Below are 18,889 nucleotides of genomic sequence, written 5' to 3' on the forward strand. Positions count from 1 at the left end.
TGAATGAAGTGGGTTTAAATAGAAACCCAAAAATCCTCAAAAAGGATGAAATACCGATGTGGGACTTTTGCAAAAATTGAAAATTGTTAGAGAAAAGATGTGGGATAGGAAGATTTTTTTTTTGTATTTGACTCAAAAATGTATTAATTTCAAAACCATCGGACCAAAATTTGGTGTCAACAGTATTCTATTTTACTGTCCTTGAGCTGTAGAATCCGATCGGCCTTAACTTGTGATTTTTTATGGGTGATGTGTGTAACAAGTCAGGATGGTTTCGGTCCGAATCTGAACAATTAGAAGAAACCAGGAACTCTTGCAGTGCTGAGTACTGCGAGGGCTGTGCAACCTGAAGGCCTTGGAGATGAGCCATTCTTGTTTAGTGAGCCTCAACCACAAGGCAACCGCGGGGGAAATCTGGAGAAAAACAACCAATTCCCACGGCTGGAGCACCTCAAAACACATGAACTCTGAAGTTCTGATCAAGGAGGCAGTTCAATTAGCTTCCACCATGAGACCACATGAACCTCCTGTTGCCCTCCTACACAAAAGCCTGAAAGGATTAAGGATATTTCGAGTTCAGTGTTATTCCCCTATATTTCAGTATGGATTTCGAGTGATATCCTGCCGAAGAAGTCTATGTTGGATAGAAAGATTGGAATTTTCATGAGTTTTGGATGGTCTGATGATGATGTTCCGGAAGCTACCTTATTGTCTTGCCCTCTTGGAAGTTAGAATTCAGAAAGCACTGAATCTTTTCATGAAGGAACTTTGTGTTAAATCTGCTTACTTGGTTTCTTACCCCTAGACTTTTGATGCATTGTTTGGAAAAAGAGTAATTCCTTGGATGCAAGTCTTGAAAAAAGAAGCTTAAGAGACATACCTTGAATCAATCAGGTTGATTCTCCTAACTCAAATTAAACTCGATGGAATTCTCGCAAGGTAGAAGAATTTCTTGAAGAGAAATCATTCATAAGAGAGAAAACAGACCCAACATTATATTCCTATAATGCCCTTTATTTTAACGGTCTCAATTTAAATCCAATTAATAAATAGACAACTTTCACATATAGCAAACATAAAATTCATATTTGTATGATATAACAAAGTTTGCATAATTGCGCTCCATAACAAATATATATATGTATAATTCGTTATATATATACAATTGAAACGAATTGTATAAAAAGAAGTGTACAAAAGGAGAAAGAGAAAGAGCTTTGGGCTGAGAATTGTATAAAAAGTGTATAAAACGAAGTATATAAAAAGAGTTGTATAATTGTAAGTGTATAGGACAATTATATACAATTTGAATTTGTATAAAACGAGAAAGGGAGAATGACAAAAGAAACTTGGGCAGGGAATATACAATTGAATCGAATTATATAAAACGAGAAAGAGAGAAATTATAAACAATTTGAATTTGTATAGAACGAGAAAGATAAAAGAGACTTTTTGGCAGAAAAGTACTTTTATTGTATAATTATAAGTGTAGAAGACAGAGATATATGTAGTTGCATGTGTATATACAATTTTCTCTCATTTTATACAATTAAAAATACAATTTATACAATTCTATTGTGTAAAGCGAAAAAGGCGAGCGAAGGAAGTGAGCGAGAGAGGGAGAGTGGCGAGCGAGAATATGAGAGAGAGAGGGACTGACAAACAGTTTGTTATGGAATACAAATAAATCAAACGATAGCTACTATATTTATTTTATATTATTAGTTTGTTATTCTATATAATTATCCCTTAATAAATTCATTAATGATGTGATAATTTCCTATTGATCAGCTTTGAATAATGTAAACTAATTGAAAACACATTTTTAGTAGTTAAAAGAATATTTTAGGTCCTTTTCCCATTCAAAATTAGATAGTTAAAAACATATATTTGCCCCTTTATGACAAAATAAAAGTAGGCAATGGTGCTTTTAACATTTTGCCTGTTTGAACCCTTTCCAATTTCAAGCTTCGGTTCTTCTTCTGAAAACCATGCTTTCTCGAATCTCTAGGTTTCGACATACGGGCAGCTGTGCCTTACCTTCTCTGTTACCAGTTGCTGTTTCCGGGCCTCATTTATCTGAAAACTTTCTCTTTGGTTCAGTTGGATTTTCTAAAGATGATGAAGCAATTTCTACTCCTACCAAGGTAACCTCACTTTGAAATCTTTGAAATTTCCTATTTTGGTATTAATAAATTTCATTTATATTTAAATTTTGCTGCTATTCCGAGTACGGTAACCCTGAAATCAAGATTTGACTTGTGAAAGGTGTAATCTTTAGATTCTAATGTGATGTTTAAATTAGATTTTCTTAGAGAAGTATTTATTTGTGATAGTTAATGTGGTTAAAGCTAGAGTGAAATGCCCTCAAATGTGCCCCTTGGCAGTGGTCAAGTCTGGGATTTAAGTCGAGAAGGGTAGAGGGATAGGTCTATTTTTCCAAACCGGAGTTTGGAACTACGTGCCTATTGACCGTTGGGAATTCTCAGTTTTCATCATATGTTACCAAAATAATCAAACTCAGTATAAGCTGCTATTCTCAGTACGGTAACCCTGGTATCAAGATTTGACTTGTGAAAGGTGTTATCTTTATATTCTAATGTGATGCCTAAGTTAGATTTTCTTTGACAAGTATTTAGTGGTGATAGAAAATGTGGTTAAAGCTTGAGTGAAATGAATGTGCCCCTGCGCTATGGCAGTGGTCAAAGTCTGGTATTTTAGTTGAGTTGGGTAGAGGGATTTCCTCAGAGTTTGGAACTATGCGCCTATTGACCTTTGGGAATTCGAAGTTTTTAAGGAATAAAATACTGAAATGTTTCTATCATATGATACCAAAGAATCAAACTCACTTTACTTTTTGAGCCAAAAGAGTGCTGAAAATATTGGGTATAAGGGAGGTGAACAAGAATAGAAAATATATGGTTGACAATCAGATTTTTACAGGATTTACCTTGCCTTTCTGTACTATATGAATGAATAAGAGTCATTAAATGTTGTGTTTGCGACTTCCTTCACATAGCGTTAGAATTCACCTTTTCGTTCTTAATTCGTTAGGATAACACAACCTTCCTGGTTCACCGCTTGGTCATTATCAAATTAAAATGTGAAACTGTTCTAAAGCTGGAGTCTTTGTTGTGGAACCTAGGACCCTTTATTGCTTTGTCTGAATTGTTGTAATATATTGGAATACTTAGCTTTCTTGGCTACTTCTACGCATAGAGTTTCAGTGGTGTATAGTTTGTTTAAATGCTTTCATAACTTGGCCTTTGCTATTACTTATTTTTAAAAGAAAAAATGGTATTGTAATTATATAAATATCAGAGTGTCAAGGAGGTAAAGAGTACAAAAAGTAGGACTCTGTAAATCTACATAATAAAGGAGTCTAACAAGTCCATAAACTCTGTCCAGTTAGTTACAAAAATCATTTTGTACCAACATAATATATTCTGATGCATGTATACTTGACAAAAGATATACGTTTTTTGCCCTAAAATATATCTTCTATTCCTTTCAATCCACACTTTCCAAATGATGCATAGAGTAATGAATTTACATACTTTGTCTTCAGCTTCTTGTTGACATTTCGTGCCTGCCAGACTTCAAGTAAACCATTCAAAGCAAACTACGTTTGGTTAGTTATACTACTTTCCTCTAGATCAGAAAAAGTCCTCTAATTGAATATATTAGTAGAAACCTTACCAACAATAAGTTGATGAGTAACACTGTTGAAAGTATGAGAATTTTAAACTTTACTTTTTCCATAACCGAGAAACCCTCGGGGGCTAGTTGTGCACCGTTTGACTCCACGGATAGTGAGCCTGCCAGTGCCTTCCACTGTCCCCCTATTTGTTTTCTTTCTTGTTTTGTGTCTTCTATTGCTTTTTTTATTATCAAGAACTATTTTAAACATTTACTGTGCATGTCTAAGAATTTATAGTTACTGAATTACTTTTTTTTTATATAAGAAGAATAGCACTAGAAATTCTTAGACAGACTACAAATGTAAAAGAAAAATATATAAGAGAATCGCAAGTCAAATAATCTGAAATTGACTTTGAGTTCTCTGTTGTGGAATAATATTTCATATACTCATTGTAATGTCACAACTTCAAATGATTTGTTTTTAGTAATATTTGCCTGCTATTTAGATACTCCTTGTAACACGTTGACTTAAAATGCTTCTTATTTCAGTAAACATAAGAGTTTAAAAGTAAAAGAAAGGGAGGTTAAATGTTTGTAATTAATATGATACTTTGTTGTTTAACACTGTAATTCATGTTGGGGTTCTTGTAATTTTTTAACGGGAGGTCCCTTGAATATTTTCGATCTAGAGATGAATTTAGTGTAATTGACTCCAAAAGCTTGCACAAGTTAATTTCTGTGAGTAAGCCATTGTTGTTCTTGAACTACCATGTATCCCTTATGCTTCATCACTTTGTAATGCAATTTGTACATTTACGTCTTCATTTTAAATGTTTCATCAATTTTGTGTTCAGAATTTTTTTTCCCAATGGTTTCAGTTTCCCTTTGATTAAACTATACAGATATTATTTTTTTTTTATTGGTATAAAACTCTGTATTGTTTATTGCTCATGAAACCTTTCTTGTTGTGAAGTTTGATCTCCCGTGTATATGGTTCAAGGAGATACATGTTTGTTCTCTCCAAGTAAAAAGTGATGTTCCAATACATTACCCCTTGTTTCATGGTCTAAAACAGCTTGTTTGTATTATATTATTGTCATTGTCATTTATCAATGTTTGTGCAATGTTGTCTAATGAAACTGTGCTTCTTAAATATTTTAAGTTTTGGTACATTGGCATTTGGCAGCTGTTTTTCATTAGTGGATCATGGTCTCAGTTTTGCTACTCAACAAATGCGGCCGTTCACACTCAGAACCCTCTCTTGTCGAACTTCCTCATCAAATCACTGGGATTCTCCAGATATGAAGCAAATGTTGTAGCTGCCAAGTTGAACAGCGTGAAAGCACCTAAGAATCCTGATTTGGTAATCAAATTCTTCCAAGAGATGGGTTTAGAACGGACGGAGATCAAGAAATTAGTTTCTATTACACCGAGACTGCTTTTTTCTGATGTAAACAGAACCCTTAAACCCAAGTTTCAGTGTCTGCGAGAAGTGAGGGTATCTGGATCTGACCTAGTTGATCTCTTCCTAGCAGACGGAAAAGCTTTGTATAGTGCAGTAGGTTCTCATTTGAGGTCTAATTTGGATTTTCTTAGGAAACTAGTTAGTAATGAGGAAACTTTGGTTAAACTTATAAAGAGGTCACCTTATTTACTTGCTGTCAATGGTCCAAAAATATTTGAACCCAAAATATTGTTGTTGCAGAAATCTGGTTTTTCAGATGCCCAGATCGAGAAACTTATACTTCAGAAACCACGTATACTTCAACAAAAATTCGAGTGGCTGGAGAAGATATTACACAAAGCTGAAAAGGATTTACAGATTTCTCCCACATCTGGAATGTTCATGTACGGAGTTCTTGCAGTTATCGCACTAGGTAAGTCAACAGTGGAAAACAAAATGGGAGTTTTCAGGAGTTGTGGATGGTGTGATCAGGATATAATGACTGTGTTCAGAAAGCAACCCCTCTGTTTGGCTATGTCAGAAGCTAGAATTCTGCGAGCATTGGACGTTTTCACGAGGGTAATCGGATGTAAACCAGAATACTTGATTAGTAATCCTGCGCTTCTAATGCTTAGTCTGGACAAGAGAGTGATTCCTAGAAATCAAGTACTGAAAGTTTTAGAGGAGAAGAAGCTGGTACAGAAAGTATCTTTTTCTCGAGCTATGTATATATCTGAACCTATGTTTCGTTCAAAATTCGTGCTTCCTTACAAGGATGAGATACCTAATCTATATGAGTCATATGTGACATGTGTGAGACGTTAGCGTCATGATGATCAGTCAAATGAGGTGCGATTTTCATATTTATGGTTCATACTCGTGATCATTCAGTCAAATAATTTTTTGTTTCTTCAGGCCTTTCCTGTTTTCTATTGAAGTCACAGCATTAGTTCCCCTGCAGTGTCATAATTTCATTTTCTCTGTCCATTCTGCTTATATGCATTTGATCCTTTTGAGTTCCGGACTAAGCATGAATTGAACAGTCTTGTTCTTGCTATATACGACTCATTGAATCTTCTGGTTATTGTTTGCTCTCCGTGTTTTCTAAACTTTTCTTCTGGGCAGAATGCTTGTTTATGGACTCTACATAGACTGCAGATTCAACAACTAGTTGCAGCATGTAAAGAGGTTTATTTGAGCAACCGAGTCTGCATTGCTCTTCGTTGAAGATGGAGTTGCACAATTCTTTTGCATTACAAGACTTGGCAACAGCTAGGTAGGTAATAGAGGGACACAGATTCTTAAGTTCCTTTTTGGCTTCTCATCCTGTGTCCGGTACCTACATTGGTTCTAACTAAATCTGGATTTACATCGGGAATGCTAGAATAATACTGCACTCAATACAATGAGATGGCATTAGGATTTGTTTTGGATGAATTCTCATGTATAACCTAATGGTTGAAGTTACATCTAATATCTTTAATACTTGGTAATTGTGAAAGTTGTAGACATTGTATAACCTTCTAAGTTGGAAGAGAGTCATGTAATTTATTATTTTTCTTAAAAGAGTAAATTTATTTGTTTAGTTAAGAACAAAACATTTTATTATTTATTTTGAGCTTGTTTTTTAGCTTGAAAAAAGACTTCCATTCTTTCTTTTTCATATTTCTTTTGTAATTTTGAAATATCAAAATGATTTAATGCCCCTTCTATAAAAATGGATTTCAAATCTCTTCTCTTTTTATTTTTTAACCATATGCTCAATCAAACACATCTCATAATTATGAATAGCTGACTATACAAATTATGAAAGATCATATTTAAGTGAACTCATAAATGGGTAAACTTAAACAAATGAATTGGTATTCATGTTTATTCGTTAGAAAATTTAGAGATAATTCATTACTTTATTTTTATCATTTCTCAAAATATGAATTCTTGTTATAATAAAAAAAATATAATAAAATCATTACTATTTCTTTATTTGATTACTGAGCAAATTATTGGAAATTTTTTTAAATTCGATACAAATTTTTAGTTTCATTCTCAAACTATTGATGATTTTCTTTTTGATTAACCGAGCTTAAATAATTACAATCTTGAAACATGAGTGGTAGCACCCCCTAAATTCGCTCAAGTTTTAGAAATGTGTTCAACACTTCTACTTTTTATTAAGAGTCTTGTGTTACTATCAGAGATTGAAACTAAAACTTCTTGCCATTTCATGTGGCAGGTCAGAGTATATTTGAATTTAATTAGTTAAATAGAAATATGTTTTTAAGATGGTAAATAATCATGTGGCAAATCAGAGTATATTTGAATTTAGTTAGTCAAATAAAAAAAATTATATTTAAGACGGTAAATAATTGAAGGATAAAATTACTCATTCTATTCACTTTTATTTGTTGCGTTACGCTCTTTTGAAAGTTAATTTAATGTTAGTAAAAATTCGTATGTTATATGTCAAATTAAGAAAGAGAGCCCCACACAACTGCAATACGTGTGCCTCTCACCTGTCTGTAATTGTTTGTCATGTTGCGCTTATCGAAAGTCAATTTAACTAATTTTTAAAGATAAAATATATCACATTAATTTGATATTTTAAATAAAAAAATTAGATATTCTAAAACTATATGAATAGTACTATAAATTAAAATTTTTTGCATATTAATATATGATGAAAAAATACATCTTAAAATGTTGATCAAAATAATTTGACTTTAAAAATAGAAATGACGACAAACAAATACTGGATGGACGGACGGAGTGTTAAAATTTTTCGAAATAGTCAGTGGACTGCAGTACTTGTTTGAAGTTTGTTCAATTTCTTCCTAACTGTCCAGTCTGCATTGTTAACAATGCTAACTCGAATAACTCGTACAGGGATTCATGCTAATGGAGTCAAGAATCCACTCGTTTTCTCCATCGACAACTTCAGATTTGTCCTTCACTGTTCCACCAGTGCTGCACCAACTCATTACTTGGTGGACCTTCTTGTTGATTCTCTTGGGTTTTCAAAAGAAGAAGCAGTTACAACAAGCAGCAAGGTAATCCGTTTGAAACCCTCAAAAAACCCACAATTTGTAGTCGATTTCTTTCAAAAAAATGATTTTGATAATACCCAAATCAAGAACATTGTCTCCAAATCCCCTAAAGTACTATTCTCTAATGTAGACAAAACCCTTAAACCAAAACTTGAGATTTTACAAGAAATTGGCCTTTCTGGGACTGACTTATATAAGTTTATAATTGAGAATGATTTGTTTTTCAGCAAAGGTTTGGATACTTTCATTAGACCTTCCCTTGATTATCTTAGAAATTTATTGGGTAGTGATGAAAATGTTGTTAAGATTATAAAAAAGAGTTCTTGGTTACTTAGATGTCATGTTACCAAGACAATAGCACCTAATGTGTTGTTGTTACATGATATTGGGCTTTCAGATGAGAAAATTAGGAAGTTTATATTGCAGAACCCAAAGCGTATAACGCGGAATCTTGGATGTCTTAAGGATGTTATTCATAGAGTGGAGAAAGACCTTGGAATCCCTCGTGAATCACGTACATTCTTCAATGGAATTGCTGCCATTGTTACTTTCCGTCAGTCAACTTTGGCAAAGAAGATTGATGTTTATAAAAGTTTTGGTTGGTCTGATGAACATATAAGAACCATGACCAGAAATTATCCTTCCTGTTTGAGTTCCTCAGAGGTAAGAATCTGTAAACAGTTGACTTTTCTCATGAATGAAGTTGGCTGCACGTCAGAGTATTTAGCATCTCATTCTCGTCTGTTTACGCATAGTTTAGAGAAGAGAGTGATTCCAAGATATAGGGTCCTGAAAATTTTAAATGAAAAAACATCTCAAAAAAGGTGTGGGTTTATTCACTGCTGTTAGCATGACGCCATCAAAGTTTATGGAAGTACTTTTGCTACCTTACAAGGATAGAATACCCATTGCATATGAAGAATACATGAAAAGTGTCGGATGAAATAGATTATATCAGTTTCCACTTGTTGAGGTAAACAATTTCTTTATGGCTGTTATCTAGTATTCTTATTCTGTTTTTGTTATTGCTGTAATTTTATTTTCTTGGTTCCTTTTTAAAATTAGGGACTATGTCACTGTTTGACTTGATGCTGTATTGCCATTATCTGATAGTGCAATGCGAAACGAAAACGTATTCTTTGTTGAAGCCATTGGTAAGTAAGGTAGGCTACCATCTACCCATATTGACAAAAAGCCTGAACTAGTAGAATTCATTGAGGTGTGTTTCAATCTGGCTTTACTCAAAAGGATCTTTACTTCCTCTTCCTTTCTAGCCTCCTTTTTTTTTTTTTCATTTATAGTCGAGACTCGAGAAAAATCACCAAGGACCAATGACGGATAGCTTGGGACTCAGTTGATAATGGATATTTTTATGAGTTTGATGTGTTGCTTTTGGAAATGCCTGATAGTATGAATCGAGTCGGGAAATTTCACCCAGTAAGTGAAGATCCTTGTGTTGCTTTTTGAAAGGCATGATAGTATGAATGTCATTTTACTTTTTGCTGTTGATATATCGTATTGTTGCTTTTCAAATTATGTGAAGCATTAAAAGGACAATTTGGTGCACTAAGCTCCTACTATGCTTAGTCACGCGGACTCTCCACTTTTGATGCCGAACCCGTCTCAGATTCTCCGAAAATACACTACTTTTTGCGAAATTGTCGCACCCGTTAGCATTTCTGAAGAGTCCGGGCAACATAGCTACTACATGTGGGGTTGGGGGAAGGGCCAAACCATCGGGGTCTATTGTCCGCAACCTTATCCGACATTTCTGCAAGAGGTTGTTTCAAATCCCGAACCCATAACCTTCAAACAAGATTTTTCTTTTTATCTTTTTTTTTAAAATTTTAATTTTGGTTGGGATTGCTGATTGTTGATTCTGTATAGATAGTTGTGGCATGTTGTAGTTAAAAGCTAAGGTTGTTTTACACCATTCTTTCTGGCATGGTCAGATAAAACTAGAGATGCTAAGGAATCCCATAAGATTCATTTTGTGATGAAAGATGCTACAACAACAAAAAAAAAAATTCAGTGTAATCCTACAATTGGGGTCTAGAGAGGGTAGCATATACACAGACCTTAGCCCTATCCTTTGTGAGGTTGAGAGGTTGTATCTGCTAGACTCAAAAGAGAAGTTCCTGAAGAGGGTATCAAGAAAATATGACAACAAAATAGCGAGATGACAAAGCGAATGAAGCAACAAATAGTAATATATATTGAAGAACCATATACTATGCTACGACTAAGTAGCCCCTGAGCATTCCCACATAAAGTGCGATAACACTCGGGTAGTTACTAGCCTTCTATTCTAATCCTCGACCTCCATATCTTCCTATCTAGAGTCATGTACTTAGTAAGCTAAAGTTGTGTCAGGTTCTATCCAGTGTTATCAAAGGCGCGCTTTAAGCACGCTTAAGCCCTGAAGCAAGGCTCAAAACGTGTTGAGCGCTTCGTCTCGCTTTATGTGCGCTTTAGTGTCGTCATAAAGGTGGCAAGCTTTTCCTTGCCAATGAGCCTTTATGAAGAAGTGAAACTAAATAATTGATATTTCACTTAACCATAAACTTTTTTCAATTTCTTTAGTCATATATTTGTCATTCATGTTTATTAGTATTAGTCTTGGACTAAACATATATATTATTTGTATTCTTTTCTCCCTTTGAGCCTTTTTAAATTAAAGCCCACGCTTTATTCGCGGTTTGCGCTATTGGAGTTTTTTTGCGTTTTTCGCCTTTGATAACACTACTTCTATCTTATCACCTCTGCTGGTTCTTTTTTGGCCTATCTCTACCTATCCTAACTCCTTATTATGTCCACTCTCTCACACCTCCTTATTGGCACATCCATGCCCCTCCTCTTTGCATGCCTATACGATCGCAGTTTGACTTCCTCATTTTGTCCACCACAAAGGCCATTCCGACTTTGACCCATATAACTTCGTTTTTAATCATATCTCTTAGTATGTTCACACATCCATTTGAGCATTCTCATATCCACTACCTTCATCTACTGAACGTTTGTGCTCTTGATTGACAAATACTCTTCTCCATGCAAAAATGTTGGTCTAACTACCACTTTGTAGAACTTATCTTTAAGCCTTGACGGCATTTTCTTATCATCCGCTCCAATATGTGCGAATTTCGTCAATCTCCCCGTCTCCTTGGATTGTTGACCCAAGCTACTTGAAACTTCCTCTCTTGGGTATGACTTGTGCATTGATCTGCACTTCCACCTCCGCCTTATGCGCTATGTCACTAAACTTGCACTCCAAGTAATTTGTTTTAGTCCTGCTAAACCTGAAGCTTTTAGATTCTAGGACTTGTCTCCAAACTTCCAGCCTATCGTGAACTTTCACAACTCATCTGATGAAACATGCTACTTGAAAGAAGTATTGTGAGAAAAGGATGTCACTTGTGCTATGCATAGTTGTGATATAAAAATCAGTGCGTAAATAATGCAGGTTCTTCTATTACGTGATAAATGCAAATGACGTCGGGATGCAGAAGTCCCTATGCTTCTTTTTGTTTTCTACTAAGTAGCATGCAGTTTGAAAATAAGACCTGTCTTTCTTGCTTATGTAATCATATTTCATTATCTCAGGACAAAGTATTAACTAGTAATACTCTTCTGATCCTAAAATATGTTTCCCCGTTTCTTATCCGTTTAGGTTAGGAAGCGTCAGCTAAGTTCATTAAGTCATGTTAATCTCTTATAGGGATCCAGCTAGGGCGTTCACTCCAAGGCTCATATTGAAGAGACGGTATTGAAAGCCTTGGGAGGTTCCAAGTGAAGACCAAGATCCTTTTTGGAGAAATGTAGGTACCAAGATGGACTGAAATTGGAACTCGTTGGACCAAATTTAATAATGATTGTGACTGCTCAAGTATGTTGATCGCCCAGACATGCGCAGTTTGGCCAGATTTTTTATGTTGCTCAATTTAAGGCACAATTCATATATCCTCATGCGCTTGCATATGGTTTTGGCATAGGAACGATTTGAACTCATAGCATCGGGATAAATGTAACCTTGTTCTTGTTCAACACCTATGGTTGCGGCTGAAGTAGAGCCAAACTCCTTGTGTTAATCATTCTAACCTGATGTAGTTTGATAAATCTAGTAGGTTTCGTCTTATTTCACTTTGAATGGATTGCTGGAAAATAAATTGTTTACCATATTGGAGACCTTGTATAAGTTTCTTGTTTATCCAGCCTTATTCCACCCCCCACAAGCTGCTGCTCTCAACATATCTGTTTTACTATCATTTGGACTGCAGGTATATCAATTCTGTAACAAGAAAATAGCATCCAGAAAGATAAAATTGGCCAATGCTATGCATTGGTATTTTACTCATCGAGATGCACACAAGTTGGCTCGTAAATGGATTAAAATTTGCAGCTAATTTTACATTGAGACTTTACCTTCTAGGAAAAAGAAAGCAGATCTAATCAGACTAGTTCCCCTTCACTTCTAACTTTCTCAAGTAGTAGTACTAGTTGGCAGCTTGTAGCTCAAAGTTTTTCTCTAATCGGAATTTCTTTACGTCTTTTAAGTTGTTAATTCTTATAATTTATAATAGTTTTTACGTAGTTTCCAAGTAAAAAAAAATTATTTTAAAAAACATAAAACTTTTTAGGTTCAGATTCACGATTGAAATTTAGAAGTTTGAATTTTAAAATTTTGATTATGCCACATAAATTGAACATACAAAAACAGCATACATAGTGAAATATCACTAAGTGAGGTTTAGGGCGGGTCAGAGTATAGCTACAATCTGTAAATATGTAAACTATAGCTACGGAACCTAATTAAGTTTATTCTTGTGGCTATATGCGAAATTTTCTCAATTTTTTGTCTATAAAAATTATAATTTATTATACTAATAAAAGAATCTTCTTCCATCATCAGAAATTGACCCAAACCCAACCTAATTCATAGAGTGTACACAAATCACACCACTACCTCGAGCATTGTTAACAAGAAAAGGTATAGACTAAACGAGATAAACAAATAATAACAATAACAAAATAGTGTGATAATCGAAAACACAATATACCACATACAATAAAAACTACAAAAGTATGAATACTGTTATGACATACACTAACTAACAAGCCTAAATCTACATCCAACGAATAAATTGAAAAAATAAAAAATAGTAATAAATAGTTTTTAGTTTTATTTTATTGGAAAATCACAAAAAAAAAGAATCTTCTTTCTATCATCATCAACAATTGGGCCAAACCCGACCCAAATTCATCATCTTCTAGAGTTGTATTTCTCTTTTTTCTTTTAACAGTTGTAAAATTGAGAAGATATACCTAATTTTAATCCCAAAAATAATACTCGTTGAAAGTTGAAATCCAATAATGCTTAGAGCTTAAGGAAACTGCTTGTTGTCATCGACATTGAAAGCTTTGTCCGCTTTTCATTTGGCTTTATATGCATAGCGGAGCAGGTTCACTTTTCTGTGCTTTCCACAGAAACAAATATTTTATTACTACTTCTTCATCAGTTTTGATCTTTGATCTCTTTTTCTTTTCTTTTTTTTGAAAAATAAAAAGGTATTCTTTGCTTTAATCTGAAATACTTTTGTGGTTTTAGGTAAGTGATAATTCATAAGGTTTTGTTGCAACAGTTTAAAGGGTATACGGATATTGACGATCTGAATCAAGTCTATAATGGATTCTTTCTTCAGCAAAGGTTTCAAAGCTGCCAAATGGTAATCCTCAGTTCCCTACTTTTTTGTCATATTTTAAAGGTTCTTGTCAGATTTTATGATTAGGGTCTTTTTAGTTGAGGGTTCTTATGATGCAGATTTGAAATTTTGTATTGTTGAAATCATGGGGTTTTGAGTTTTTCAATTCTTTTGAGAAAATTTGAGGGAAAAATCATGTCTTTTTTATATGGAAATTTGCTGATGGTGTCTATCAATTTGCAGTAAAACCATGTTGAAATTGACAATTCCTCGGATCAAACTACTGAGGAATCGTAGGGAGTTTCAGCTGAAGCAGATGAGGAAAGAAATAGCTAAGCTTCTAGAGACTGGTCAGGAAGCTACTGCTCGAATTCGGGTATAGACTGAATCTTATTTTGCTTAAATTCATCGATTTATGCTATATAATTTGTGCTCGGCTGTGTGTTCTTCCCATTTGAATACTGAAAGGTTATTATGTATTTTGGTAGATGGTTTTACAGAGTAATGAGCTTGACTCTGATGTTTGCTTATTTAGGTAGAGCATATTATAAGAGAAGAGAAAATGATGGCAGCGCAGGAGATTGTTGAGCTATTCTGTGAGCTTATATCGGTTCGTCTTCCAATTATTGAAGCACAAAGGTAATGAGTTATGTCTGTGGTGTTAATGTTCTTGATATTCTATATGGTGTGAACATTTACAGTATTGTAACATGGTTCTTCAGTTTATAGATGAGCAACTAAATATGCTTTTAGTTGCTCTTAGGATAAAGAATGTATGGGGCGAATGGCAAAGAATATAAAAGGGTTCCTTTATGATGCATTAGATGATCATCTATGATATCTTGGCGAAGTGCATAAAGAACAGCATTTTTGCTTTTCGTGGTTATATGATTTTCTTGACACCGTTAGCAGATGTAAATCCCAGCTGTAAGGTTGGCCTACTTGTAGTATTGCCTTTTAGCTTATTTTTCTTCTTCCATCTTCATAAGTAAAGTATATTGTCATCTTGTGTAGTTATGCTGGTCATGTGTATCTTTATAGCTGTATTGTGCTCTACAACAATAGCTCCATTTAACTTTACTCTAGCTGCAATAAGTCAATAAACTGGGTTACACCTGATATAGACTAGGATAGTCAGCTGAATGAGGTTTAATGCTTATAAAAAGGCAGAAATGCTAGAGACCTCCCGATCTTGTAGCTTTTTATTTAGTGAATACCTAAACTATCACTCATGAAATATCCTCGGAACTTGTTTTTCTAACCTTCGCATATGCTCTAAAACAATAGCTCCATTTAACTTTACTCTAGCTGCAATAAGTCAATAAACTGGGTTACACCTGATATAGACTAGGATAGTCAGCTGAATGAGGTTTAATAATTATAAAAAGGCAGAAAGGCTAGAGACCTCCCGATCTTGTAGCTTTTTATTAGTGAATACCTAAACTATCACTCATATGAAATGTCCCCAGAACTTGTTTTTCTAACCGTCGCATACACCAGTTTAATAATAATAAAAAGGCAGAAATGCCAGAGACGCCCCGACCTTGTAGCTTTTTATTCAGTGAATACCTTAATTATCACTCATATGAAATACCCCCGGAACTTATTTTTTCAACCGTCATGTACACCTACAACGTCCACCTGGCATAGAAACTGACAACAAGCTCAGCTAGGCGCGTGAGGCAGTAAATTTTTTGCCGCATCATATTACTTCAATGGTGAGAAACGTTAAAAATTCTTGTTTCTCTTTATTTTTTTCCTTTTTTGCACAGCATCTCTCTTCATTCTCTTCCTATTTATTCTCCCTAAAACCCTTCTTCTCCATCACTTTCAATTTTCTGAAATTCCTATCTTTGCCATCATTTTCTTTCTTTGCCTATAATTTCTCTCTCCTCCGTCTTTCTAAAGTTGCAATTGATGAATCCATGAATTATAATAGGATGCTTGTTTCTGCATGTGGGTGTCCTCCGTTTGTGAGAATTTCATGGTCATATGACTACCCCGGACGTTACTGGATTGTAACTGACCAAGGCTATTCGATGAAAACAAACAAAAATACATTTTAAGAATGGATAATCACTTACTTGATAAGAATTTCAGGCAAGGTCGGAGAAAAATCCACTCAAATAAAAAGCTTCACCCAAATGGACTGTACTTTTGAGGAGAAAACATTCAAATAGAAGAGCCAGAAATGTTCAAATCTACCCTTATCTCCGACTGTTAAACTTCTTAGTATTTGATTATTTAGAAAGTAATTGTGTGAAAGAGAAAAGATCGGGTAATTAGGGTTGATTTGTGTGAATTGGGGAATTATATAAAAAGCTTTTGAAAAAGGTTAAATATTAGAGAGGGTGGGGGCATTATTTATTTACGTGGACATCCACATTTGTCATATTTTCACCGTGTCACGTGTGTGTATATGATTGAGGGATCTAAACGTCGTAGGTGTACGCGACGGTTGAAAAAAAAATTCCAGGGGTATTTAATACTTTAATACGAGTGATAGTTTAGGTGATCACTGATTAAAAAGCTACAAGTCAAAAGAGGGGGGGGGGGTTCTTTGGCATTTTTTTTCATAATAAAAGTAGTATAGGGGTACCAAATGTTCCACTCTGTCTTCCTTGCTTGCCTCTGGCCTTTGTTGACTATGCTGCTGTTTTAACATTTAGTTCCATATCTCCTTCACTACCAAACTTTCAGATCTACTATACTCCACCCTAGACCTTAGCTGTTGTTTTGTGAGAATTATCTGCACTAGATATGAATACTTTTTCATGGAGCGGCTCTAGTTCAATTAATGAATCACAATCCTTTAATTTTCTTAATTTCATGTATTCTGAAAAAAAGTTACCAACTTTGAAATGTCTAGGTTGTAGGTCGATTAAATGGATGTATGTGCATGTATCTAAATCCGAGCAGCAGCATGTTTGATCCTTTTGCATAAAGTCAATTTAAGCCAAACAAAGATTAACTACGTTTAACTTTCTGCTTATATGACCGTGAAGTATCTAGGGCATAGAATGAACAATACATTCTTGCTTGTGTTATGAGAGTGTGAAACCTTGAAATAATTTGAACATCTACATGAGACCATATATGTGGATCTCTAGTTCCAAGATGGACCCAAAGCGCTTCATCTTCGATATTTGTTTTAAAGCAAACTGATACTCTTGAACTTGACTGTCCAGCAATGTGGAGGTTTTCTTTCCAATTCTTAATATTCTAGACTTCCAGTTGAATTTTGTTGATAATTTTTCTTACTTGAATATTTGGAAAGAGCTGAACCCCCAAACTCTATAATGTACAGGGAATGCCCTCTAGATCTGAAAGAAGCTATTTCAAGTGTTTGTTTTGCTGCACCAAGATGTGCAGATCTTCCGGAACTGCTGCAGGTTCAGATGATGTTTGCTGGTAAATATGGGAAGGAATTCATTGCTGCTGCTACAGAGCTCATGCCAGAATGCGGAGTCAATCGCCAGGTGACCTTCGTTCTCCTTTATGCCATAGCTAAACCAGAAAGAGAAACTGTTTCTTGTTTCTTGTTTCTGATTTTACTCTTTCTTTTTTCTTGCCTCTGACAGTTGATAGAGTTGCTGTCTATTCGAGCTCCTGCTCCTGATGTGAAAATGAAGCTGCTAAAGGAAATTGCGGAGGAGCATCAGCTAGATTGGGATCCAAGTGCTTCTGAAACTGAGCTGTTGAAGTCACATGAGGACTTGCTGGTATATTTCAGTCTGTACTGGCTTTGATTTTGTCCTCTTTTCTATCATCATGATTTCTTTCCTTTGCTTTGCAGAATGGGCCCACACAATTTGTCAGTGGGGCTAAGGTGCCACTTCCCAAAGAAAGGTTTGATGAGGTGCAGCACTCTGCATCAGATCAAGTCTTCGATAAACAAACGGAATCTGAGGCTGATTTTGACTTAGATTTTCCAGAAGTCCCTAAGCAGCCACTACGACCTAGCACTGGTGGAGTTTCAGCCCCTGAAATGCTTCCTTTCCCAGCATCTGCACTATCTGACTCCGATGAGGAGGTAGGCAAGCCTTCTGAAGACGGTGAGCTCAAATCTCACAAACAAGATGTGGAGCAAGATGAACTTTTGCAAGAGAAGGTAGTTTCAAAAGATTTTGGATCAGCTGATAGTTTATCTGCACCGGAAGAAGAGAAACAGTTTTTGCCATTCATGGTTCCCCCGCCAAAATCATCTCCACTCCCCTCTACAGAAAGTACCACAATCCAAAGTACTCAGCTTCCCTCTGCTACAAAGACCAAAATTGAGACTGATGTGGATTTGCAAGACGTATTGGCTGCTGCCCAAGCAGCTGCTGATTCAGCCGAACGTGCAGCTGCTGCTGCTCGCTCAGCAGCTAGCCTTGCTCAGGTTAGAATCAGCGAGCTTACCAGGAAAAGGAGTGAAGAGATGCCTGTAAGTCCCAGTGAAAACCCCTTTTATGCTGAGAAACAAGAATCTCACATCCTACAAAAGCCTAACTTAGACCTCCAACGCCAATCATCAAACTCCGATGGTATCCCCAGCCCACTTCATGGCAGTCCATTGGAACATCAGGTGTCGAATATTCCTTCATATGATGATTCAACAGTAGGTGTTGAGTCTCCCATCTCCCATATTCATCATCCTGGTCAGGGTCTTCACCAACCACAGAGATTGCCTTCCATGGACGATGAGACATATTATTCATACCCCAACCTGTTTAATGCAACAAATGGCTCTAATCCCAGTTCTCGTTCACAGTCGTTCAAAGATAATATCAGGTCTAGTCATGATAAGTGAAGTGTATTTCTCTACCCTTCTGCAGGCTCTGGTTTTTGTTGATTGTGAGTTTTGAGATTCTCCTGTTTATTCTTATATCCCTTTGGTCTGTAGTACATTCAATGGATCGTTGTATGTTAATGAGTATGCAGTTCATGAATTTGCATGTAAGAAATTTTCTTTGGAGTAAAAAATGACAGAAAAGTTCAAAAGTATCAATAAGCAGATCTTGTACTCATATCAGAGCGTCTGCTCTAATCTAATCGTCAGAAAGAGCCCAAAACTTGTGCAT

The 18,889-nt window shown here is 35.3% G+C and overlaps 2 protein-coding genes and 1 pseudogene across 5 annotated transcripts; all 3 read left to right on the top strand.

Moving 5' to 3' along the window:
* Positions 1-1,904: 1,904 nt before the first annotated feature.
* Positions 1,905-6,671, top strand: LOC107015772. 2 transcript variants are annotated; one of them, XM_015216174.1, is made up of 3 exons: positions 1,905-2,147; positions 4,829-5,935; positions 6,212-6,671. In XM_015216174.1, exons 1-2 carry the CDS (start codon positions 1,992-1,994, stop codon positions 5,909-5,911), a joined length of 1,239 nt encoding a protein of 412 aa, XP_015071660.1. In that variant the 5' UTR covers positions 1,905-1,991; the 3' UTR covers positions 5,912-5,935; positions 6,212-6,671. The 2 variants fall into 2 exon arrangements, with proteins under 2 accessions (XP_015071660.1, XP_027772544.1); XM_027916743.1 differs by having other exon boundaries at positions 1,923-2,147; positions 4,805-5,935.
* Positions 6,672-7,852: 1,181 nt separating this feature from the next.
* Positions 7,853-12,334, top strand: LOC107016186 (annotated as a pseudogene).
* Positions 12,335-13,427: 1,093 nt separating this feature from the next.
* LOC107017630 lies at positions 13,428-18,763 on the top strand. Of its 3 annotated transcripts, none has more exons than XM_015217820.2 (7): positions 13,428-13,586; positions 13,733-13,850; positions 14,070-14,202; positions 14,362-14,465; positions 17,134-17,305; positions 17,408-17,548; positions 17,623-18,763. In XM_015217820.2, the coding sequence occupies exons 2-7, from the start codon at positions 13,810-13,812 to the stop codon at positions 18,616-18,618; spliced, it is 1,587 nt and encodes a 528-aa protein (XP_015073306.1). In that variant the 5' UTR covers positions 13,428-13,586; positions 13,733-13,809; the 3' UTR covers positions 18,619-18,763. The 3 variants fall into 3 exon arrangements, with proteins under 3 accessions (XP_015073306.1, XP_015073307.1, XP_015073308.1); XM_015217821.2 differs by having other exon boundaries at positions 13,767-13,850; XM_015217822.2 differs by lacking the exon at positions 13,428-13,586 and adding an exon at positions 13,587-13,692 and having other exon boundaries at positions 13,767-13,850.
* The last annotated feature ends 126 nt before the right edge of the window (positions 18,764-18,889 follow it).

The sequence above is a fragment of the Solanum pennellii genome, chromosome 4, assembly GCF_001406875.1.
Source record: "Solanum pennellii chromosome 4, SPENNV200".
Taxonomy (NCBI): domain Eukaryota; kingdom Viridiplantae; phylum Streptophyta; class Magnoliopsida; order Solanales; family Solanaceae; genus Solanum; species Solanum pennellii.